Source organism: Macrobrachium nipponense, chromosome 4 (assembly GCF_015104395.2).
Source record: "Macrobrachium nipponense isolate FS-2020 chromosome 4, ASM1510439v2, whole genome shotgun sequence".
Classification (NCBI taxonomy): Eukaryota; Metazoa; Arthropoda; class Malacostraca; order Decapoda; family Palaemonidae; genus Macrobrachium; species Macrobrachium nipponense.
This window is the reverse complement of record NC_061100.1, coordinates 90235730-90262381: the sequence shown is the minus strand read 5'-3', so window position 1 is coordinate 90262381 and position 26652 is coordinate 90235730. Positions and strand designations below refer to the sequence as shown.

At 40.6% G+C, this 26652-nt stretch overlaps 1 protein-coding gene across 3 annotated transcripts in view; it reads left to right on the top strand.

The window, feature by feature from the left end:
- Window positions 1-26652, top strand: part of LOC135211011 (uncharacterized) — a 353541-nt gene that overhangs the window by 226995 nt on the left and 99894 nt on the right. For all 3 annotated transcript variants that reach the window (XM_064244025.1, XM_064244024.1, XM_064244026.1), the window contains one exon: window positions 8865-9017. In XM_064244025.1, the coding sequence (XP_064100095.1) occupies window positions 8865-9017 (153 nt within the window). The remainder of the gene's footprint in view (window positions 1-8864; window positions 9018-26652) is intronic.

The window sequence follows — 26652 nt, the reverse complement described above, 5'->3', positions numbered from 1 at the left end:
CTTGGAGGAATAATAGCTTTTTTCCTCCAAGCATTCCCCCCACCCCTTCTCTCAGATACTAGCAACCCCCCCCACACACACACACACACACACACACATCTAAAATACTTTAAAAGACAATAGATTTGATATGTTGTGGCGCGTGACACAGACTTTGAACGGCTTCACAGATACAGAAAATCTATTTTTGAGAACTAGCGACCGCATAAAAGGGGAATCGCATAATTCGGGACCAAACTGTAGATTCATTATGTTTGTAGTATTTTATGTGAATATTACATAAGCTAATTTTACATCTTGTATATGATGTGACCCCCTTAAAATTAGCTTCAAAATTAGGTCTTCAAAAGTCGCGTGATACACGAGTATATATGGTACTCAGGACTTGTTTCTAATTTTAGTTCTTATCTGTTATGATATTGTGTGAGCTGTAATTATAATTTTACAAAAAATGAACTTAATTATAAGAAAAAACATGCATAACTTGGTAAAATTTACAATTATCTTGTAAAAGAGTCCCCATAACTGGTTGTAAATATGTAGTCATTTTCAACTTCTCTTGGAAGGTAGGGAGAATTTTTTAGAATTTTTTTCTTACACCATCTGCATTTGCATATCTTCCTCTTGTATTGATGTGTGTGTGTGTTTATTTTTTTTTTTTAAATTGGCTGACCTTAAAGTTAGACTGGTCCGGGGTGCTGCATGCCTTTTTTTTTTTTTTTTTTAGCCCAGCTCTTAAGGGTTGAGAATGTTACAATTCATTGGGGAAAAAATTATGAAGTAGAAATACCCTTTCATTGCAAAATGGTTTATTTTCTTGAAGCTGCTGCTTTTTGTAATTGTATTATGAAGAAAAACCATATAGAATGTGAAATTAGAGTAAAATTGCTGAAGCATAATGAAAGTAAATTTTCCAGTCACAAGGATATTCATGCTGCTGGCTCCAAATCAGAAAGTGAATAGCATATAATACGAGGCAAAACCACCTGAAACTTCATTCATATCCCTTTCAGAACATACAGGACTAGTTTGAGTTTTGAAACATAGAAACAAATCAGAGGATAAGGAATTTGTCCATTTTCATACAATCAACTTACCTGTCAGATATATACATAGCTAAGACTCCGTCGTCCCCGACAGAAATTCAAATTTCGCGGCACACGCTGCAGGTAGGTCAGGTGATCTACCGTCCTGCCCTGGGTGGCAGGATTAGGAACCATTCCCGTTTTCTATCATATTTTCTCTGTCGCTTGGAATGTAAACAACGTTTGCAGTTCCTCCTGACTTGATTTTTGGATTTCATCGCCATCGATCTTTCTGGGCTATCTTTTGCAGGGAAGTACTGGGTCTTTGGTTCGGCATACGCATATTAATTTGTTTTAATAACTTTGGCTTCGAAATTTCGAAGAATTGTTTACGTGTAACTACCAAACTTTTCGGTAGACACTCACATAGTTTGCAAAAGGAAAATTTTAATATTTATTCATTAATAACGTGTAGTAAATGTTAAAATTAATTGAGGAAGTTTAAGCTAACTTCCTTCTTGAGGAAGTCAGAATAAATAGAATTAGTTTTGCTTTCCACTTTAGAAGTTTTTATAGCTCTCGTACTAACGAGCAGTTAGAGCATTAACAATACTATACTCTGTTTTTTTTTGCATCTGTCCATCCGGCTGTGGGGTTTTTGTATGGTAACACTGCGTCCTGGGCTTTAAATAGTTACGCTACGTGTAAGTTTTAGGTAAATTAAAAGGATATTTGGGTGTACATTTGCAACTGAAAAGTGTTTTAATAATTTACTGTATGCGAATTACAACCATTATATTCGAAATAGTTATTGTTATTATTGTTGAATGAAAGCTCCCTTTTCGGGGTGGCGAATGGAACAGCCGACGCAGTGGCGGGAATTAGTTTTGCTTCCTTTAGAAGTTTTTATAGCTCTCGTACTAACGTGCAGTTGAGCATTAACAATACTAGTAGTGTTGTATCCTCATCTCCTTCTTACTTCACAGAATCTTCAAATTCATATTGCAATTTGAAGACAAAGGAATGTAGCTCAAAATACGAGCTATTGAAAGGTAAGAAGTGATTTTAGTGTTCCCCTTTGCAGTGGAGGGTGCGTCTGATCGGCTTTGTCTCGCTCCCAGGCCTAGACCTCTTCCAAGCTCCCATGCCCAGAGGAGAAGGAAAGTCGAAAGCCTTACGGAGGTTATAGAGAACCCCACCGGTCAGGCGTCCCCTCAGCAGGTTCTGTAGCACGTCCCAGACTGCCAAGTTCGCCATTGGAAAGGCGTCCTATAATAATGAGGGTGCGCCCGATCGGCTGTCTCGCTCTCAGGCCTAGACCTCTTCCAAGCTCACAAAACCCAGAGGAGAGGAAGGTGTCGAAAGCCGTAAGGAGGTTTAAGAGAATCACCTCCGGTCGGGCGTCCCCTCGGCAGGATCTGTAGTAGCGTCCCAGACTGCCAAGGATAACCGTTGGAAAGGTATCCTATAATAGTGATTTCGTTATCCGATTCCTCATCAGAAAGGAGGAAGTTCTGACGAATTTTCGAGACCTCCTAAAGTTCTTAGAAATCTCTAAGTAACTGGATTATATCCCGGAAAGTATTACGGAAGTATATCCTCCTTCCCCTAGATCGGATACAGAGAAGTAAGAAGTAGCTGCGAAGATCCTTGGAAAGTTACTACAGCAGATATCTTCGTTGGTTGGAGTACTAAGGAGGGTCCTTCTCGGAAAGAGGACCTCTTCCTTCTTGAATCCCGTCCGCTAGAAGTCTCTGAGAACTCGGACGAGGCACCTATCAAGAGTCTTGGTGGATAAGGAGAAAGAAGTTTCATATACGAAGAATTTTCTTGAAGATGCAAGATATTATCTTTCTCGCAACAGACTTCTCAGGACCGCTTCACTTATATGAGGGTGGAAAGACTCGGATCTTTCCAAGCCCCTGAAAAGGCTTTGGAAGAACCTTCTTTGAACTCGAGCCAGAGCGCTTCACTGATGAAGCTCCCTCCTCGATCAAGAAGGGGAAGTTGTGTCGACGTCCCCCTATATGGACGTAGCGGATCGTACTCCTACGAGGTCTCCCTCCCTCCCATGAAGAGGGCGCGGGAGAAGCTTCTAAGAGTATCCTACTGGCTGTTCAAGAGAAGCTAGCCTCCTTGGTAGGAGTTATGGCTAGACATCCTCCTCGTAAGAAGGACGTTTCTCTTCCGATCAAGAAGTCTCGTCCTCTCTCTCCTGCCAAAAACGAGGCATCTTTCAGACATGAAGCTTTGTCTTCTAAAACAAGTAGAGGAAGATTTTCGGTCTAGTTCGAGAGCGAGAGAGGCATATACCAGACAAGATGTCGCACAGAAGACGCCAGCTAAACGTGAGGCGTCTTCCAGGCGCGAGGCGTCATACAGAGGCGTGGAATCAGCCAGACGCGAGACTCTAGCCAGGACTTATTCCAGACGTGAAGCGTCATCGAAGCACGAGGCGCCAGCCAAGTTTTTGGCGCCAGCCAGGATGCCAGTTGAGTGCGAGACGTCTTCCAGGCGCGAGGCGTCTTCCAGATGTGAGCAGTCAGCCAGGACGAGAGGCGGCATACAGGCGCGAGGCGTCTTCCAGATGCGAGGAGCCAAGGCTCCAACCAAGCGTCAGCCAGACGCCAGGCGCCAGGATCTCAAGCTTCTTTGTGTTTGGAGATAGATTTCACAAAGACTCTTCTATTTTGAGATTTGTCACAAGATCAGTTGGTTTTCCTGACAGGGACACAAGATGTCGCACAGGCAACCGTAGCCCATGTCAGGAGGGACTGTGACTGTGGGAGTTTTCTAACTAGAACAATCTTCTCATGACAGGGAATTAATGTTCGCCTAAGCGACTTCATCTCTGTCATGAGGGTTTGTTTCGGAGAAATAGTCCCTCTCTTTGTGAAGAGAGGCTCTCTCCTTAGGTGACTCCCTCTCTTCTACCAACATTTGGAACAAGAGATGGAAGACATAATAGACTAGGAAGTCAAGGAGGGTGCAGGTCTTTCAGATTACAAGACCTTAGCAACCCGTTTCATTACAGCTTTATGTCCATGTAATAGGAAACTGGAATGATTCTCTTCGATCCTTGCTTCTTGTTAGGATCTCCTTCGTCTAACACTAAATTGTATTACAAAGATAGAAATTTTTCCATTCTCCCTCGGCCTCGGAGGAAAGAAGAATGTAAAGAAAATCATCCTTTAGACTACGGTATGGTCAAGTCATATGCACACACCGAAGTAGACTACAGTTTTCTAACTCCTTACATAGGTTTTCCTAGATTAATGATGGTTTACCTGAAATGTGCAGCTTTATAAAGGATTCTTATACGGCAGAGCACGATATGAGCAGAGCACGATATGAGATAATTATCTCATGCTTTTTAGAAACGCATGAAGACAGCATAATCTTTTTAGAATCGAATTTTGCTCAGGAGAAAATGGATTAGTTCGATGGGAAACATCCTTTTCATGTCAGAAGGATGTCCCTGGATGGACTATAATACGTTTTAATAGCTCCATCCCGGCGCAAGCCAGAAGCGTAAGATTCACCTAACAGGATCTTTTCTCGATTTAGCGTATTATTAACCTATAAGTCCATCAGTCTCTATCTTATCTCTAAGAGCATCGAGAATTTCTCTTTTTACTCCACTGTTCCCGTTTATAAATAGAAGCTATTGAACAAGAACACGGAACGAAACGATATCAAGAGGTTCGTGGTATCAGTTTGCACTTCCGAGACAACCTTCTCGATCAACGATAACTGTTAAACATCAGTATAACATTTATTGGAAGAGTTGTGAAGTCTGAGAGAACCTTCTTTATAGATCTCTTCACGAGGTGTAATAAGGACTTTCTTCCTACAAACTGCTGCCTTATTCTCGAACAAAAGGTAACAATACACCATCTTTACTGTTAATGGGAATAAACTTTAGTCTTTTTTCCCTATTATATATATTCTTAACAGATATTAAGATAAATGGGCGTCAAAGGAAGAAGATGAATGCCTCATTTTGTGGCCATAGAGAGGTTGATTCACAGAGGCCACGTTATTCTCTCAGCATGGGTCGGAAGGGTTTTTCTAAGAGATTAGAGATTTTATCGGAATCTATTATAAATAATGGACCTGAAAAACCTATCCAATTTGAGTCTGTCTGCGTGCAGACTGACCAGAAGTAAACATGAATGAGAGGATTTTCAAGAGAAGCTTGATAATTCCTTCAAACAGGCTAAAGACATAGAGTGGCTGAAGATCGTGCTAAATGGAAGGGGGAAACTGTCCTCTTCCGATACCTCTGTGAACCACATAGTGGTTTTCTTCCCTTTCAGGGGGAAGTATCACCTTTGTATTTTCTGCTTTCAATGAATACAGTAAAATGATATACTCTGTCTCGACAAAGAGTATTAGAGATAGCAGAGAATTAAGATCTTCGGGATCTTATACAATACCTCTATACGATAAAGGTAGGAGATCTTATACTTAGAATGGGATCCTATTTTTGGCCTCAGATTCCGTGTTCTGACAAGATGGAACTGCTCCTCATAAAAATTTCTTGGAAAATTTTAGGAGAGAATTCTTGGTTTTCTCTTGGCCCTAAACTGCCAAGAAAATATTGAAGTTTTTGAGCATTGGAATCTCGCATCTTATTCAGTGGAGACTTGGCAACGATTTTTTATCAGCATATGTCTGTTAAAATAAATTTAACCCTCTATTCCTGACTCAACGATTTCGGAGAGAAGTTTCGTTGTCTAGACAGGATACTTATGTTTTCTTCTACAAAAGAAGAAATGGTTAAAACATTTTTCCTACAGAGTCTTTTGAATACGAGGAGGACTCGAAATAGATCCCAGAAGACATTGAGAGAGGTACATTAGAGCTAGAAATCAGGGGTCCTCCCAATTTCAGCTCGGAGTTACCTCCGGCTTCCAGGCTCCTTCCCTTCCTTAGAGCAAGGATAGGGAAGATTCGGCAATGAGAAACCTCCTCATCATTTCAGAAGAGATCTTGTTAGCAAAGGAAATAATCACGAAGGATCCTCATCGGATAAAGACTCTTATCTCTCGCACTGTTAGATTCCTATCGTCTACTAGATGTAGCTGGATACAATCACCTCCCATTGCCGGAGAGGCCTAAAGCTCAGAGTGGAAGAATTTCTTCCGTTCTTCTCCTGTCCTGATGAACCGTTGTGATTCTTCAGGACTTTCAGACAATGTACCGCAAGCCAGACGCCAAGTGCCGTAATGTCATTGTCTGATGAAGAGACAGAGCGGGCCTCCAACCTGGCGCATATGCGCTAGAGGCGAACAAATCGGACAGATAAGAATGTCCGATGTGTACATCGCCAGGCAACCTCGAGACTCTACCAAGCTAGAAGCTCAAGCAAGTGGGAGGGATCCAGCCAGGCTCCAGATGCTAAAAAAGAGCCAACCTGGAACCAGGAGCGAGGAGTCAGCCAGACATCAGGCAAACTCGAAACGCCAACAGGTGCAAGGCACCAGCCAGGCGCGAGGCGCCAGCCAAGCGCGAGGAGCCAACCAGGTGTGAGGCGCCAGCTAGGTGCGAAGCTCAAGCCAGGCGCGAGGCGCCAAACAGGTGCGATTCTCCAGCTAAGGCGCGAGGCGTCAACCAGCTGAGAGGCGCCAGTCAAGCGAGAGATACCAGACAAGCGTTAGGCTCCAACCAAGAGCGAAGCACCAGCCAGGCGCGAGGTTCCTGCCAGGCTTCAGGCTTCAGTCGGGAGAGATCCATTTCAAGAAAGCCCTGGTCTTCTTTGAAACATGGAGATCTCCTAAGCACTTCATAGTGACTTGATTCCTTCAAACAGCTGAGAATTAAAAGCGCAGGAAGTGCTCGCTTTGCAAATTCTTGTTTTTTACATAATATGTCATAGAAGACATATTAGCTGTGTTGTATGGTAGAGGCAACTCTGTGTTGACTTCTCATTACACAAAGGATGTCAAGTTAACCTACGAGAGATCCTTCTCTTTTGGTTTATACGTTTCTGCGGATACGTTACTGGGATAAGGAGCCGACACTGATCCTTAACTTTGAGTTTGAAGTTATTTAACTTAGTGAAATTATTGGGTTTTTGAAAGGAGTGTGGGAATAACTCTTTTCAATTTGAGCGCGAACCCTCGTGTTAGGATCGGGTGATCGGGATCGGTGTTACGCTCCTTAGTTATGCCAATAGGCATAGGTGTATTGTCATATAAGTGGATTAGCACCCATTGACAAGTACCTTTTAGGCTCTGCCGAGTAAGTGGATAAGACCCCATCGGCAGACCCACAAGAACTCTTGGCCACAGATCACATATCTCACTAAAGTTTCTTGAGGTGATGCAGACTCCTTGGCAACAGCCATATGAAGTCTACCACCTATCAGATAGAACCAAGGTTTATTTATACCTACAACATATGTTGTTTACCTGTCTATTCCATGTTAGCTGTCTCTTACCCTCCACCAAAGGGTGTCAATCAGCTATGTATATATCTGACAGGTAAGTTGATTGTATGAAAATGATATTGTTATGATACAATAAAGTTTCATACATACTTACCTGGCAGATATATACGATTAATGGCCCACCCAGCCTCCCCGCAGGAGACAGGTGGAAGAGAGAAAATATGATAGAAAACAGGAATGGTTCCTAATCCTGCCACCCAGGGCAGGACGGTAGATCACCTGACCTACCTGCAGCGTGTGCCGCGAAATTTGAATTTCTGTCGGGGACGACGGAGTCTTAGCTATGTATATATCTGCCAGGTAAGTATGTATGAAACTTTATTGTATCATAACAATATCATTTTTCAGATTTTGACAGTGCTTTGGACTCTTGAATCATTATTGCCATTTAATTTTTTTATTGAAAAGGCTCAAGTTTGTCTTAATCTTTCAAGTCCCTGGAAGTCATTTGTTTATATTGAATCCCTGCCCATGTTAGAATCCTGGGAAATGTTAAAGTTGAAAAGAAATTCTGCACTTTAAGTGGTCAGTATGAAGATTCCATAAAGTGGTATAAAGCAATGTGTAGTCTTACATTATTAGGAAGTAGCAGAGGAGATGGTGTTCTCATCTTCATGTCTGTAATGGATATTTATTCCTAAAGAACCTTTAAGGCTGAATTCTTAAGGAGGGTAGTTCACCTGAATGTGCTTACTGTAATATGATGCTAACAATGGAGCACATTCTGGTGCCCTGCCCAATATATATTAACCAGCATCAAAGATACATCCTGGGTAAATCCTTTATGTGATTTGTGAGGTAAGGATAGTATTGATGTTCTTAGCATGTTTCAGGCATTTGTAGTTTTTAATATTTGGACATCTTTGTTCAGCCTTCATCCTTTTATGTATCATTAAACTATTTTATCAGGATTTTGATATGATATAATGTAAAGCTTTTGCACTAGGAGCTTAAAAGTTCCAGGCATCTAAGGCAAAGGAGCAAAACTTTTAAAAGTAGCATTCGAGTCTCTTACTTGCAAGCATCAAGATCTGTAACCATGCAAGGAAGATTGTTCCCCACTTTGTGATAAGAGAAATTGTTTAAAGATATTTTTGGCAGAGTGACATACAGCATTTGTATCATCAAAACATGGATATACTGACTTTGCAAATGAGTAACGTACATGAACAAAGGAGGGATAGGTTGCGAGGGCAATTACGTCACTGCCTTGGTATTTATGAAGAGCTTGTTTGCCAAGTGCAAACTATTTATTTTATTATATCATTACATACTGTTATTATTATTATTACTACTATGATTACTCATATGGAACAAGCCTATAAAATTTTTAGGAGGTTTTGTACAATTGTGAACTACATGGCATTTTCTTTTTTCTATTTTAGGTTCCAGAGCGCCATTAGGTTCATGTAGCAATACATCGTCTCCCTGTCAAAGTGTAAGGCCTATGGTTAGTGGTCATGTTCTTCAGCCAGCTATGGTTGCTATTCAAAAGTTAGATGATGTTTGGAAAGCAAGGCTAAAGGAACGTATTCAAGGTAACAGTGAAAATTTAGTTTCCACTTGAGTGTCCTTTTGTTTTTTATAATAATAACAGGATACCACTGGAGATCAACTACCTGAATAAGGTTTTCAGCTCTGAAAATTATGTTGCTTCGCCAAAATAGCTATGATTTTTTCCCTTTGTATTTAAAAATATTCTGATTGTTTAGAAGAAGTATGATTATGACTCCTTAGCCAGAGAATGTAAATGACCTGCTTGGTTGAGCAAAATATGTATAAAAGTAATTTTTTTCTGAAGGATGAAGCATACCTAAAATTTGGTTCAAGTTTAAGCTAGGCTATATACAATAAGTAATAGTTTTACCTTAGTTTTGCCAGACCACTGAGCTGATTAACAGCTCTCCTACAGCTGGTCTGAAGGATTAGATATTTTTATGTGGCTAGGAACTAATTGGTTACCTAGCAACGAATCCCATAGCTTATTGTCTCCATAGGGGAGTAGTACCGTCAGTGCACCACCTCATGCAGTGCACTGTAGGCATTACTTCAGGTTCTTTGCAGCATGTCTTCACCCCCTAGCTGCAACCCCTTTAATTCCTTTTACTATATTTCCTTTCATATTCTCTCTCTTCCATCTTATTCCATATTCTTTCTTCCACCTTACTTTCCACCCTCTCCTAACAATTGCTTCATAGTGCAACTCAGTGCTTGGCCTTTGGCCTAAATTCCATATTCAGTTTAATTCAGTACAGCTTATGGGATCCAAACCACATTATATCGAGAAATAAATTTCAGATCACTGGAAATTATATTGAGAAATGAATTTCTAATTACCAGAAATAAATTCCTCTGATTCCACGTTGGCTGGATAGGGAATTGAACTCGGACTAACGAATAAGTAGGCAAACACTTAAACCATTCATCCAACAAGGAACTCAAAAAAATATACAAATTTACTTCTAATTAAATGTGCAAGACTGCCTTAGAACCAGGTAGCTTTAATTTACAGTAATATTCCTGATATCCATCTAGACAGATATTGGAGAAGAAAAAAGTATAAATGACTTCTAGTAAAAATTAATTCAAGAAAGCCCGGGGGAGTCATAGAATTATAGCAGTGAAACATAGTTGTCTTTCATTTCAGTTTTCTGCAGGACTCCAGACACTTTGTAATGAAGATGGTCTAATGTTTTATTATTATCAACAATATTTATGCTTACCCTGTACAGTACATACTACATACCTAGTCTAGCCTATGGCACTCAGTCAACCATCGGTAACATGGCTGCATTTGGCGTACGTTGACCAGTTATTTTGAGTTGGTATATATTTAAAAATGAAAAAAGTGTGTCAAATACAGTATGTTATTTAACACTGAACTGATTTAATTGTAATTTATGTGTATTTATGAGTAATGTTTGTTCCTACATGATATACAAACCCTCAGTCCTTAACATAAGGAATTACTTTCAGCGTAAGCTGGAATACGGTTGTTAAATTCTTGAACAAGGTGGTTAGGCAGTAACTACCAGATGTCAAATCTGCAGCGTGCCTTCCTATAGCCGTCTTCCAATGAAGACGTATGTTAGTGAGCTCTTGCTGACTAGCTGTTAATTACAATTTTCCTGGTGGGGTCTTTAATTTATTGTGAATGAATATGTATATACTGTTTGATATTAATAATTAATTGGCTTTAATAATTAATATGCACAACCACTTTTTGTGATAGCCTTGCTAGCCTCCTTTCTGTTTTGTATTAAAGGTCAGCAGCAAGGGTGTACCAACACCCTTATTACATATTTTCACCCTTTAACATTAGGACGAGACATATGTTCATCGGAAACTTATGCTTGAAATTACCAAGGGGAACTTTGGAGATTTGTCCTTTGTTTCTTCTGGTATTTCTTCTTCTCCTTAGTCCTTTAGCTAGCTATCAGACGAAGTTAGAAAGAGGGGCATGTGGTGTTGGTGTTTGAGGTATCTCCTCTCATTTTGAAGGGCGGTGCCCTTGGATGAGAGAGGAGCATCTTTATTTTTTAAATCATATTTTCTTTCATTTACAGGCTAACAGTGGTGATAGTTGATTACAGCAGTAGATGGTTGGATATCTCTTTGAGTTGAGTATCCTAACCTTGGAATTGTACCTGTGACTTGTAGCATGCTGTGATATTGGTCCTCGAATATATGTACTGTTCCTCTGCTGGAAATCATATTCATTGTCACTTCCCTGTGATTATTAACTCTGGTCCTGCTGGTAAATGTACCTCATCCTGTAGAAGAAGTCTTGCAGAATTTGGAGAGGAAGAAGTTGAGGCGGAAGAGAGCTCATCGAGTGTCATCATCTTCCTCTTCGGAATCATCATATTTTTAATCAGCCTCCACCCCTTTGACTTCTAAGGCTCCCTGCCAAAAAAGGACAGAGTAGTCTCATGGTGGGACTTCTAAGGGTCTACCTCCTCAAACTGAGGAGGCAGTTGGGTCTTCCGCTGGCTTGCCCGTTCCTTCGGGAACAGGAACCTTTACACTGTCCCCAGGGCCTAGTGTGTCAGGAGCCGTATAAGAGCAAACTTCGGTTCGCACTTCTGCTACTAGTCCTAGAGGTTCTGCCCCTAATACTAGTTCCATGGCGGGCTTTCGTTCACGATTTTCCCAGAGTACACATAAATTTATGGATTCGCGTGCATCCAGAGTCAGTGACGCTGAGTCTGCTAACCGTCACGACTCAGGCACGGAGTGGAAGAAAGGAGCGAGTCACTCAGGTGACTCACGCCTTGCCGGTGATTGCTCTCTTGGTGATTGCTCGGTTCCCAGGGTTGATGTGACAGTCCTGTGAGACTGTGCACACAATGAGACCGGTAGGGGTCCCCCATGCGGTCCTTTTGATAGGATTCAGCCTTGATGAGGACTTAGATGCGTTGCAGGTGCAGGATGGTACCGGCCCTCTTCAGTCAGGTGCACACTCAATCCCACCCAGACGATGGCGACCAGTCTCGTTCTCGTGACCGAAGGGTCTCGTGGCAGTGAACGTTTCGCCTGCTGTGCTAGAGTTTCGTAGCCCTCCTTGGGTTACGCTTTCCTAGACTCGTGTCGCGGCCATCACCGCAGGTTGATGGCTGCCCGTCACTTGCTGCTCCTGCTAGTTCTGATAGCAAGGCAAGCGAGAGCATCCAGTCTTCCTCACCTATTCCCTCTACTTCCTTTGGCTATGCCAGGAGGGGTGAGGTGAATAGGAGGGATCCTGCAGAGTGTTCTCTGTAGGATTCAGCGTAGGGGACTACATTCCTGGAAGAACCTTAGGGTCCTACCGGAAGTATGTCCACGTCGTTGAGGAAGGATCTTATGTCAAATCTAGTGACTTTCTCCCTGGCTTTTTCTGTCTTTTGGACAGATTTCAATTCAAGTTCCCTATGGGTTCTTGCTTTTTGGGGAGCCTCGAGTGTATATCCTGTTGAATTGTACTTGCATTCCAGTCTTAAATGCTTGCATTTAGGACTGGTTTTTAAGCCTGTTCCTCCTCCATTTCTACGGGAGTCGAGGAGTCCCCCCACCCCAATGATTGTTTGACGAAATTCGAGGGTCTTGCTGAGCGCCTAAAAAATTGGAAATTTCTAGCACTCTCCGAGTATTTTGGTCTTCTACGATTTGCAAACACTAAAGTGAGATGAGAATTCCTTGTAATTTTAATACAATACCCAGGAATCTTGCTGAATGCTTGAATTCGAGACGCGCCTTTATCATTACAGATGAGCTCGCTCCTCAGTCTGGTTTGGAGTTATTCAGAGCTTGGAACTGCATGCAACACCTTCTGGGTGAATGGTCAATTACCGTCCATGTGTATTGGACTTTAGGGTCCAAACATGTGGATCAGCAGACACAGAATCCCTCTTTATTCTTCTTCTTGGAGCTTCGGCCTCGAAGGAGAACAGTTAATTGGGGAGAAGTGATAGCTCTATGTTGATTACCACTCATAATTATGTAATGGTGATCTGCTCAGCTCACTCGACTCTGCTTGACCAGACAGCTCTGCCGAGCCGAGTGCTCAGCTCTAACGAACAAACTCTCTGCTCTTGATCGGTGCGGTTCCTTACCATGGCATAGCACCCTCCCTTCCCTTGTTGCAGTGAGATTTCACGGGGTCATTGTCTTTCGTCTTTGTCATCTGATGCCTCCTAACCTCCCTCTTCAAAGGGTTCCACGTCCTAAGAAGAGGAAGGTATTATCTGCCCCTTAAGAAGTCTCGCCTTGAGACTTCTAAGGGTCAGCATCCTTTCCCTGGGGAGGAAGTAATTGGATGTCTCTTCGACTTACCTGCTCCTTCTGGAGCGGGGACCTGGATGCTATCTACAAAATATAGTGTCTCAGGAGCCCCAGGAATTTGAACCCGGGTTTGTTCTACTGTCTCTGGTTCCAAGGGCGGTGCTCATGGAACTGGGGCTGGGTCAAGTATACTCATGTACAGGTCTCTCCGAGTGTACAAGGGGTTGTACATCCACAGTCAGTGATTGGTAGTGTTCTCTCCATCATGATATTGGTGCAGGGCGAGAGAAGGGACTGACCCACCTCTGAAAGCCAGTAATGGCTACTCTTCAGGTGCCATGATCGATGTCACTGTTCCTCGGGACAAGGCATCTGAAGGAGGTAGGAGGAGGAACTCTGTGTAATGTTCTTTGAGAGTTTCAATCACAGAGAAGATAGATGCATCGTAAAACGTGGCAAGTTCTCGCCAGCTTTTACTGCATTTAACTCTAGTCAACTTTCTCTCGTGTTCGCGCATACGAAACAGTTGTAGGAAATGAATGCTTCGTTTAACAGAGTGAGAACATCACAAAGTTTAGAGAAGAGCGGGCAAGAACAGTCAATCCTCCTCTCTGTTTTACTTTATTTCCTGGTTATACCAGAATGAACAAGTAAATAAGGGATTCTGTGCAGTCTACTCTTCAGAGTTTGAACCCAAGAGACTATGTTTTTGGTTCAATCTTATGATCTTACCGAACATACGTCAGTCTGTTCAGGATGTGTACCACCGAGAGGTTTGAACGCCTCTCCAGTGCTACTGTTATGGGAACACCCAGTTCGGCTTGAACTTGTTGTCTTCGGTATCCTGTTATCACCGTAGAAGTCTTCCTTCGGGAAAACTTCACCTTCACTCTTCATTAGAGAATGAAGGAGGTCTGTTTCCAGTCCTTATTCTTGTCTCTTGAGTGAAGAAGAATTAGGCTGGAGGGCAATTTACAGGAACCTACAAATATACTAGTATACTTCTCTCTCGATATGCTTCTGTTATCAGTTGTGTCGCACGAGTAGTAGACACATATCTGTAAGTTAATTCTTCTGGTATGTGACCGAGACGAATAGTATCTTCTCTTGATTAACCTGAAACTCAGGACAGCCTTTCTGGAACTCCCAAGAGTTACCGGTTTTGATTTTGAGCTAACTAGTGGTATTGTTTCCCAACAACACCACAGCATTCACATTATTGCAAAACATGAGGGCTGTCTTCCCTCCCATTTTGGTTAAAATGAAGATGCTCGAGTGTATCTTTTTTGCTCTCAATGTTTCTAGCTGAATGCACTACCAGGCAACTAAGTATAACGAGTCGAGTAAGTGTTATATGGCTCTGCCTATGTACTGCTCGCTCTCAGAGATTCTTTTCGGTTTGGTATTGTTTCTCCTCTGTCGAGGATTAACTACCAATTTGAATCTCTGCCTGGCAATCACAGACTTAGGTCTCTGGTTGGCTCATAATTCTTGCATAATGCCCATCTCTCCTACACCACATTTGCTGTTGCGAGAATTTTCAGACAGATACTATATCTCATTAGACTCGTTATCATCTTTTTCTTTACCCCACAGTATAACAAAAATCTGTAGCCTAGTCTTCTGTTCCATCACACCTGCCCCATCGGCTGCTGCGATGATGCAGAATGATTTTCTTCAGACAGTTTGAGTTTTGTCTTCTAATATACATTTCCTAATTTGTAGGGTGTTCAATTATTCTTTGTTCACCCAGAATTGTAAATGAATAACAGAAGACTTTGCCTGTTCCCTACCTGACCAACTCTGCTTCCAAAGTACAGGCAGTCCCCGGGTTACGACGGCCTCGGCTTATGACGTTCCGAGGTTACGACGCTTTTCAATTATATTTATCAGAAATTATTTCCAGGGTTACGACGCATGCTCCAGTGTTACGACGCCTACAAACACTGATCTGGCAGATGAAATATGACACCAAAAATGCAAAGTAATCAATATTTAAAGGTTTTTTTGATGAAAAATGCAATAAGAATGCAGTTTACATGGTTTTGAATGCACACAAATCATTAAAAGTAAGGTTTTCTTAGGATTTTTGATGATGTTCTGGCTTACGACGCATCTCAAGAACGGAACCCCCGTCGTAACCCGGGGACTGCCCGTAAATAGAAACTTTCTCCCTGACATAACCCACAAGAAGCGGTTCTTCAGGCAGTACAATCCCTGTGTTTTTTTATTATTGAAAGAAAGACTCCACATTCATTGGAAGCTCTGAATTTCTTGCTGAGTAGCAATGAAATAACGGAATAACTTTTTCAGTCCTCTGTAAAACAATGGGGGTTAAAGCTGTCTTCACTGGGTGGTGTCATTGATGGGACTTTTTATGTGATCAGAATCGTAAGTTTACTTCTCTCAATTCAACTGTGAAGATGCAGGTCCACATTCACCTTAGTCATTCACTAGTAATATAGTATTGTTTCCCCTTTGTTAAGATTAAACTACCGATGAGAAACTTCTGTCTTGCCATCACAGGGACCTTGGTCTCTGGAAGACGCTTGACTCTCTTCTAATGTGCACATGCCTTGTGAGAATCATCATCTTGTCTCTCAACATTGTTGGCGAACATGATAGACAATTGGTATGGTTGTTCTCAGCATAACCCTTCAAAATGCGGGTGTTACGTTGTGACTGCGTTTCAGATCATTCGTGGCAGCGCAATCAATTGGTATCTGTTGACAAGTCTGAGTCCTTCGTGATCTCCTGCACTGTGGACTTTGTATTGGTGTGTTGCTGTACCTATGAAGGATCGACACCCCTCATTGAGTGTCGATGCCTTTATCCAGTGTAGACTGCCAATGCAGAAGTGTCCAATGACACGTCTTTCTGCGAGTTACAAGATCATGAGATACTTCTCTGCAGTTTGATACGTCCAGTGACTGGGTACATTTCATTACTCTGAAGAATATGTCGGAACGGAAGATAGATGAGGTCTCATCGCGACCATATTGATATCTTTCTTTGTTCGGGTCTGCCCACAGGTCCCTGAAACCTCTTTTTCCTTTGACTTGGACTGGTGGTGGATGCTCAGAGGTTGTGTTTGCTTACCCGACTCCTTCAGATGGACAAGTTGCATTTTTGCCTATGGTGTGCGGTTCTAGAGGTAAGAAGGATGCAAAATTGACTGGCCTCTCCACCTTCTCCTCCTCATCCTTCTAGTCCTCTTCCTTCAGGTTGAGGATAGGACTCGAACTTACACTGACTGGTCGGGCGATTGATGCGGTAAGCTTACACATTGAGCTTTCTTCTATTTTTCTTATCAGAATCATAGAAGCAATCCCACAGGAAGGAGACTGGCAATAATGCAAACCCTTCCCAGAACTTTGCATTAGTGTCTCCGACTATAAATATTCTTTGCAGCCCTTTTTCAGATTGAGTTATGATTCCTCACTCATTTTGAAAAAGCCCAGAAAAGTCTGACTCTTGATCATGCATTTCCTATACTCTTATCAAATTGTCAGAGGCAGGGCACTCCTTGTTCTTACAACCAGGAGGAATAGCCCAGGTGTGTAGAACTCCAGTCAGTTCTAGAGGCTCACTCACATTCCTCCCACCATCAGTTAGTCTTCCTTATGTAAAGGACTGAGGGTGTGTACATATATCATGTAGGAACAAATCACAATTTTTGAAAGTAAATTGTCTTTTTCCTAACCATACAAACCTGAGGTCCTTTACATTAATGCCCACCTCATGCCGCCCCTCAATCTGAAACCTGAGCCGAAAGGCAAAGTGGAGTGTTTACATCTGGTCAGGCGGGCTTACCCGCGTACCAGATGGTAGTTACTGCCTAACCACCTTGTTCAAGAATTTAACGGCCATATTCCAGCCTATGCTGAAAGTAATTCCTTATATAAAACCTTATATAAAGTACCTCAGGTTTTGTATAGCTAAGAAAAATACAATTTACTTTCAAAAATTGCGATTTTTTATAAAAAGGCAAGATTAGGGTAATAACTGGTGGTCAAGAACAGATTAATCCATTTTCAGTTATTTCTTATAAGAAAAATTAATTCAGATTTCGACTAAATGTTATTTCGTTGCTTTTTCTGGAACGGATTAGCATCAAGGTCCAGGGCTCTTTTGTAACTTGATGGCAGCTTCACCGCCCTTCCCTTCAACAGAGGTTGAAGAAATCCGGGTCTCAGCGAGAGATCCTCCTTTCTTTCCAATTCCTCTCTTGAAATAAGTAAGGGAAGTTCCAAGTAAGTGGCTAGACGACAAGAACCTCGCAGTAGAATTGTAGCTTGGCACTCCAATGAAGTGTGGGATGCACACTTGGGGGAATTGTTTACAACAGGTGTGTGGGACCAAAATATCAGGCACCTGTCCATCAACATCCTGGAATTGAAGGCAGTTTTCTGGCCCTTCAGGAGTTTCAGAATCAAGTGATGGGGTACACATCAATAAGCAAGAGGGACTGGTGACCCTCACGCTATATTAGTTGATGGTGCAGGCGCATAGTGGGCGGTACTAGCTTGCTCGATAGAACTGTCTTCCAGGTACATTCAAGGTACTTGTATTACAGTGGCTGATAAGCTGAGTAGCCAGTCAGGTGATAGTGACAGAATGGTCCCTACACACCCAAACATCAGGAAGCTTTTTGAACTGGTGAGTTCCAAGCATAGGCCTCTTTGCCATCCTGCACAACAGGAATCTATCAGTGCAATTCTGTTTGATAGTGCTGCACCTATGGTCTGTTATTAAAGATGCCTTCCAGAACTCATGGGACAGTTAAGTGACTTATGCTTGTTTTTCATTGTTCTTGATTCCTTAGTTGACCACCTTGAATTTCAGATTGACTTGTAGCCCCCAAATGGCCACATGCCAAGCAGTATCCAGACCTGCACAACCTTTTGTGACAGCCACATATTGAGAGGTATCACCAGGCTTTTCTCTCTTTAAAGCAAAAATGTTTGGCTATTATTGGAAACCCTCTGCAGCTGTATACCAGAGGAAATGCACTGTCTCTGTAGTTGGTATCATCAACAGAGTAGCTCTTCAATCAGAGCAACTCTTTAGCAGGTAGTGGACTTTCTCATCTTTCTTTCTCTTCAATCAGAGCAACTCTTTAGCAGATAGTGGACTTTCTCGTCTTTGTTTGCTGAGAGAAGCTTCTCTTTTTCTTGGCCAGCAAGGGCTACAAGTCTACCTTTGGCCAAGTCCATAAGCTGAAAGGAATAGATTTCTGTTCTTTGTGGGAGATCTGCATGCGCCTGAGAAGCTTAAAAAAATCTTGTCAACCCCTTCATGGGAAGTGACTCTCATACTTAGGAGTCTAGCTTGAAGTTGTCACCCATACAAGCCTTTGTATGGGTGACACTCAAGACTGTTTTTGCACTTGCCTTGGCTTTGGTAAAGAGGGTAAACAAGGTTCATGGCCTCTCTTTTAATGTTAAACACTCGAGGGATGGGGACCTGTATCATGCACATTTGTCCCGGAGTTCATAGCAAAGACTCAGAAACTGTTGGTCCCTGACATCAGGGATTTCATTAATAGTGATCCATGGGAGATGCTACTGTGTACTGCTAGGGTGCTGCGATAACATCTTTAGAGGTCTCAACATCTCTGTCCTGAGTGTTAACAAATCTTCATTAGTATGTACTGGCTCAATGAAGAAAGAGGTGTCAAAGAACACGATCTTTTTCTGGCTGTGTAGTGTAGTACGGGGGAGAGCTCACGAAGTCAGTGACAGTGCCCTAACTCTATTATGAGCTGGAATGTGGTTTCGTCAGTCCACATTCACCTCGTTCTATATCTTCGTGATGTTGCCCACAAGTCCGTGGACACTTTTGCCCTGGGTCATGTGGTGGCTGCCCAACAATTTGTGTAGTTCAGCCAGCTCTTCTGATGGGACAGGTTGTAGCTCATCTTAAGGTATTTGGTGAGCAAAAAGTGAGTGACTGGTCTTCTTCCACCTCACTTCTGTATATTGCTTAAGGCAGAGAGTCAGGTTGCAAAGCTGGTATGTACTTGATGGACAAAGTTGTCTGGTGAGTTACTTAACCCTCTTACGCCGACTGGACGTATTTTACGTCAACATTTTTTGTCTCCCGTGTGCCAACTGGACGTATTTTACGTCGACTTACAAAAGTTTTTTTTTAAATTCGCGGAAAAATACTTATAGGCCTACCAGCCTAAAACTTTTGAATCACGCGCCTTGGGGGATGCTGGGAGTTCACGGATCAAGGTGTTGTTTTGTTTACAATCGTTACGCAGGCGCGCAAGCGCGAATTTCTTTCTTGCCGCACTAAAAAGTATCTGTGACACATCTCGGAAATTATTTCGACACTTTGACATAATTTTTGTACCATTGTAAATTAGCCGTTACATGAAGTATTATATATGAAAATGTGTGCATTTTTATGTAGAATACAACAATAAAATACTCATGATTGTAGCTTTTATCAGTTTTGAGATATTTTCATATAAATAACGATAATTGCCAAAATTTCAACCTTCGGTCAACTTTGACTACCGAAATGGTCGAAAAACGCAATTGTAAGCTAAAACGCTTATATTCTAGTAATATTCACTTCACTCATTTACCTTAATTTTGCAACTAATTGGAAGTCTCTAGCACAATATTTCGATTTATGGTGAATTTATGAAAAAACTTTTTCCTTACGTCCGCGCGGTAACTCTTCCGAAAAAAATCATACATGCGATTGTGGTAATGTTTGCACCATTTTAAAATTAGCCGTTATATAAAGTTTTATATATGGAAATGTGCGCAATTTCATGCACAATACAACTAAAACAACCCATGGTTGTAGCTTTTATCAGTTTTGAGATATTTTCATATAAATGACGATAATTGCCAAAATTTCAACCTTCGGTTAACTTTGACTCTACCGAAATGGTCGAAAAACGCAATTGTAAGCTAAAACGCTTATATTCTAATAATATTCAAGCATTTGCCTTCATTTTACAACAAATTGGAAGTCTCTAGCACAATATTTCGATTTATGGTGAATTTATGAAAAAAATAACATTTTCTTTACGTCCGCGCGGTAACTCTTCCGAAAAAATCATACGTGCGATTGTGGTAATGTTTGCACCATTTTAAATTAGCTATTACCTAAGTTTTAATTATATGAAATGTGCGCAGTTTCATGTAGAATACAACAAAAAATAATTGAAGGTTGTAGCTTTTCTCATTTTTGAAATATTTGCATATAAATCACGATAAATAGAAAAAAACTACGTTCGGTCAACTTTGACTCTACCGAAATGGTCGAAAAACGCAATTGTAAGCTAAAACTCTTACAGTCTAGTAATATTCAGTCATTTATCTTCATCTTGAAACAAATTCAAAGTCTCTAGCAAAATATTTAGATTTATGGTGAATTTAAAAAAAATCTTTCCTTCCCTCCGCGCGCGGATTCTCCGCCACAAATCTCCAAAATACGTACGTCCCATTTTCGGAATATTTGCTCCGTTTCATATTAGGCATTTCATAGAGTTTTATATATGAAAATGTGCGCAATTTCATGTAGAATAAAACGAAAATATTTGAAGGTTGTAGCTTTTCTTATTTCCGAAATAATTGCATATAAAAAATATATATATATAAAAATTCGACATTCGGTCAACTTTAACTCGTCAGATATGGTCGAAAACTGCAATTGTAAGCTAATACTCTTACAGTATAGTAATATTCAATAATTTTTCTTCATTTTGAAAGAAATTGGAAGTCTCTAGGACAATATGTAGATTTATGGTGAATTTTTGAAAAAAATATTTGTTTATGTCCGCGTGTTACGAATTCATGCATTATTTTGTGATAATATTTTCTCTGTGTTGCTTTTATCGTTTTACAATGTGTTATATACCAAAATGATTGCAATTTAGTGTACATTACAACGAAAAAAGTAACTTGATACCTTTAACCGTTTTGTGCACAGCGCGATTTGAATACAATTATATATGAAATTTCGTTTTTGCGCTATCATATATCGCATTATTTATATATGATAATGATATTTTTTTCATTTCTGATGGTTGCATACTAAACTTCAGGCAATGACAAAAAAAAGGAGCCAAAAATGAACTCTTAATCTTCAAAACTAAGCGCGCTGTGATTTTTTGAAAAAAATATTTTTTCCGCTTCCGCGCTCACTCCGAAACCCCTCCGGCACACGGGAGACAATTTTTATTTACCGCTCCAGCGTAAGAGGGTTAACAGGAATACTGTCCATCATCCTTTAGTTGTTCATATGTGGAACAAACCTTCGGTCTTAACAATAGGATAACTTACCAAGTGCCAGCTGGTAACCAATTAAAACAATCAAAGATTGTAAAGCAGGGAATCTGTGAGATCTGGCAACTCCTGTGCATATGAGGTGATAGCTGTTCAGAGACCGTGCCCCATACCTCGTGAGGCTTGAGTCTTTTCCTTAACCGCCTTGGAAAGTTGACACTGTTGCTTTTGCTCTACTTCCAAGCCGGATGATTTGTGCTCGTGTTTCTTTCCTTTTCAGTGTTTGTGTGTGATTGTTTCTGTTTATTATGGATTCCTCCGAATCTTCACGGCCTCGTCAACGCATGTGCCTGGGCATTGAGGGATTTCCGTACTCAAGTTTCCCAGCATCTCCAATCACAGATCCTCATATGACATGCAGGAAGTGCAGAGCAAATTATTGTACTACAGTGGTACCTCGAGATACAAAATTAATCCGTTCCGAGGCGCCCTTCGTATCATGAGTTTTTCGTATCTTGAACCGCATTTTACATGTAAAATGGCTAATCCGTTCCAAGCCCTCCAAAAACACCCCAGTAAATTTCATAATAAAGCTAAATTGACCTATAAACAATGAAATACTACAACAATTTGGACCATACAATACCTAACTTAATACGTACTGCTAATTACCTGTAAAAAATAAAGTGCAATTAGTGTACATGGTATACAAGAAATACTGTACGTATGTAGTAAAATGTGGAAGCTTACCTTTCGAGTGAGGCTATCTCCGAAAGTGGCGACAGAGGAGGATGACAAACGGCAGATATGTACACTTAACTTTACGAAACATAAAAAGTGTCAGAAAAACAAGCTAAACTTTACAAAACACATTAACAAAACTGTAACACGAAACTTTACAAAAAAACTTAAAACTAAATTTTTTTTTGTCTTTTTTTTTTATTTTTACATTTTTTTTTTTTACTTTTTTATACTTTACGTATTTTACAAAGTTTCAATTTCTTCACCACCGAATGGATGCCAGTCCATTTACGGAATTTTTCGTACCACCCACGAGAAGCCTTGAACTCTGGGGTTGCCGTCGATGTCCCCTCTCCTCTGTCGTCTTCGGTTTGGGCAATCAAATCGCCGAAAATAGCGCTGGCCTTCTGGCAGATTGCCGTCTCGGTTATCGTATTGCCATCGATTTCTTTGTCCTCAATCCATAGAAGAAGCAGCCTTTCCATTTCATCATGCACATAGCTCCTCTTGTTGGACAAAATAGTCATGCCCTTGGAAGTTGTAGCTTCTTTGATGGCTTCCTTCTGCTTAAGGATGGTGCCTATCGTCGACGGATTTTGGCCGTATTCCTTAGCGATCACACTCAACCGCAAGCCAGCTTCATACTTTTTTATTATCTCCATTTTTGTCTGCATAGAAAGCATTCTCATCTTTCTGTGAACTTCAGCAACTTTCTTGGGACCCATGACTATACTGTACGTAATTAAGTAATGTAGTACGTATACTAACCCTTAAATGCCGAAGCGGTAAAAATCAAAAACTCCCCCGAATTCCGGAGCCGGTTTTGAGCGAGCGCGGAAGCGGAAAAAATAATTTTTTCAAAAAATCACAGCGCGCTTAGTTTTGAAGATTAGGAGTTCATTTTTGGCTCCTTTTTTTGTCATTGCCTGAAATTTAGTATGCAATCATCAGAAATGAAAAATAATATCATTATCATATGTAAATAATGCGATATATGGTAGCAAAAAAAAAAAATTCATACATAATTGTATTAAAATCACGCTGTGCAAAAAACGGTAAAAGCTAACGAGTTTCTTTTTTTTTTTTCGTTGTATTGTACACTAAATTGCAGTCATTTTGATATATAATACATTGTAAAACAATAAAAGCAACACCGGAAAAATATTATCACAAAATGATGTACGAATTCGTAACGCGCATAGGTAAAAAAATGTTTTTTTAAAAAAATTCACCATAAATCTAAATATTGTTCTAGAGACTTCCAATTTGTTTCAAAATGAATACAAATGATTGAATATTATGATACTGTAAGAGTTTTAGCTTACAATTACGTATTTCGACCATTTCGGTAGAGTCAAAGTTGACCGAACGTGGTTTTTTTTCAATATATTGTGATTTATATGCAAATATTTCGGAAATGAGAAAGCTACAACCTTCAAATATTTTTCCTTTTATTGTACATGAAATTGCGCACATTTTCATATATAAAACTCTATGAAATGCCCAATATGAAACGGAGCAAATTTTCCGAGAATTCGATGTTTGCAATTCGGAGATTTATGGCGGAGAATCCGCCCGCGGAGGGAAGGAAAGTTTTTTTCATAAATTCACCATAAATCGAAATATTGTGCTAGAGACTTCCAATTTGTTGCAAAATGAAGGTAAATGATTGAATATTACTAAATATAAGAGTTTTAGCTTACAATTGCGTTTTTCGACCATTTCGGTAGAGTCAAAGTTGACCGAACGTGGTTTTTTTTCTATTTATCGTGATTTATATGCAAATATTTCGAAAATGAGAAAAGCTACAACCTTCAATTATTTTTCGTTGTATTCTACATAAAATTGCGCACATTTTCATATATAAAACTTTATGTAACGGCTAATTTAAAATGGTGCAAACATTACCACAATCGCACGTATGATTTTTTCGGAAGAGTTCACCGCGCGGACGTAAGGAAAATGTTGTTTTTTTCATAAATTCACCATAAATCGAAATATTGTGCTAGAGACTTCCAATTTGTTACAAAATGAAGGTAAATGATTGAATATTACTAAAATATAAGAGTTTTAGCTTACAATTGCGTTTTTAGACCATTTCGGTAGAGTCAAAATTGACCGAAGGTTGAAAATTTGTCACTTATCATTTTTTATATGAAAATATTTCAAAAACTGATAAAAGCTACAACCATGGGTTGTTTTTTAGTTTGTATTGTGCATGAAATTGCGCACATTTCCATATATAAAAACTTATGTAACGGCTAATTTTAAAATGGTGCAAACATTACCACAATCGCATGTATGATCTTTTTCGGAAGAGTTACCGCGCGGACGTAAGGAAAAAGTTTTTTCATAAATTCACCATAAATCGAAATATTGTGCTAGAGACTTCCAATTTGTTGCAAAATTAAGGTAAATAGTTGAATATTACTACAATATAAGCGTTTTAGCTTACAATTGCGTTTTTCGACCATTTCGGTAGAGTCTAAGTTGACCGAAGGTTGAAATTTTGGCACTTATTGTTATTTATATGGAAATATTTCAAAAATGATAAAAGTTACAATCATGAGTATTTTTTGTTGTATTCCAAATGAAATTGCGCACATTTTCATATATAATACTTCATGTAACGGATAATTTAAAACGTTGCAAAAATTATGTCAAAGTGACTAAATAATTTTTGAGATTTGTCACTGATACTTTTTAGTGCGATAAGAAAGAAATTCGCGCTTGCGCGCCTGTGTAACGATTGTAAACAAAACAACGCCTTGATCCGTGAACTCCCAGCATCCCCCAAGGCGCGTGATTCAAAAGTTTTCGGCTGGTAGGCCTATAAGTATTTTTCCGCGAATTTTTAAAAAAACTTTTTTGAGCCGACGTATGGTACGTCCATTCGGAAATCGGGGGAGATTTTGACTCGACGTTTAATACGTCCATTCGGCGTTTAAGGGCTAATTAGGTTCTCACACAACATGATAAAGTAGCACAACGAAATCACTAACACGAATTTACGTTAACAAACGAAATCGTATATGTGAACGAACGAATTCCACGTGCGTACAATAACAATAACACTGGTAAGAAGCAATGGCTGTAGAAGAACGCTGCTACGTACTAGTACGTAGATGCATGATGGGAGTGATGATGACCAATAGGAGAGAAGGATCTCATGGCAGTGACTAGCATCAGGAACCAATGGGAGAACGGGAGGATGGTGGCGAGTCTACTCAGTTGGCAGCGTGCGAGTTTCAAAATTGTTATCGGTAGTCCGGGCGAATCTCGGACTACAGCAACAACCTTTTGTATCTTGAGCAATTTTCGTATGTAGAGCTGTAAAATTTTTTGTATCTGCTTTTGTATCTTGAGTTTTTCGTAAGTTGAGCCTTTCGTATCTCGAGGTACCACTGTATAACCAATCCCTGCCCAGAATGTCGTTTCTGGCCAAAGTCGCAGTGGAGAGTGTTTTACAAGAAGAGGAAACATCGCAGAGTTTTGACTCTTCCTTCTTGGGAGGGGTTTCCTTTTCTTCCATTGATTCATCAATGGAAGTATCAGGAGTGTCACAGGATGATGATGTTGAATGTACCCCCTATCTAATTTCCTAGTTTCAGGGTAATGAGTTCTCAAAATCTCAGGATGACTTTGGTGGCTCCTCTGTGGCCTCAAGCAGAGTGGTTCCCAGACCTTCTGTCTTTTCTGTCAGAGGTTCCAAGAGAGATTCACCTGTGGTGGCAACTTCTTTGCCAGCTTCACGTCGAAAGGTTTCACCAGTCTGTAGAATGCCTGTCTATTCACGGATGGAGACTATCAAATATCTCGTCCGAGCGAGAGGATTTTCTCGGGACAGCAGAACATGTCTAGTTACCTCAGGAAGTCCTCTTCAGTAGTTAACCAAGTGAAATGGGCAGTCTACTGTGATTGTTGTCGTTGACGGGGTTTCTCTCCACTCAAAACCACTGTTCAGCATATAGCAGATTTTTAAAAATTTTCCCTAGGGATGAGAAAGGCCTTTCATTTTTTGCTATTAGGGGCTACAGAACAGCGTTAGGTTTGGTGTTGTGTTTTAAAGGTGTGGACACCACTCATCCTGAGAGATCTTTTTGTTCAGGGGTTTCAAGCAGACCTGTTCTCAAGCGAACTCAAGCCTCCAGCATTGGATGTTTTGCTTGTCCTGAGAAGTCTTACTCAAGCCACATTTTAGCCCCGATCATCAGACAGAGATCTGATTCTGAAGACAGTTTTCCTGTTGGCCTTGGCTTCTAAAAGAGTTGGGGAGCTTCATGGCCTAGGTATGATGTCAAACATACCAGGGGTTGGAGGTCTGTGACCTTCGAGTTTGTCCTGGAATTCGTGGCTAAGACGCAGAACCCCTTGGTGGATGACAACAGGTTTGCCTCTTTTTCCATTCCATCATTGAATG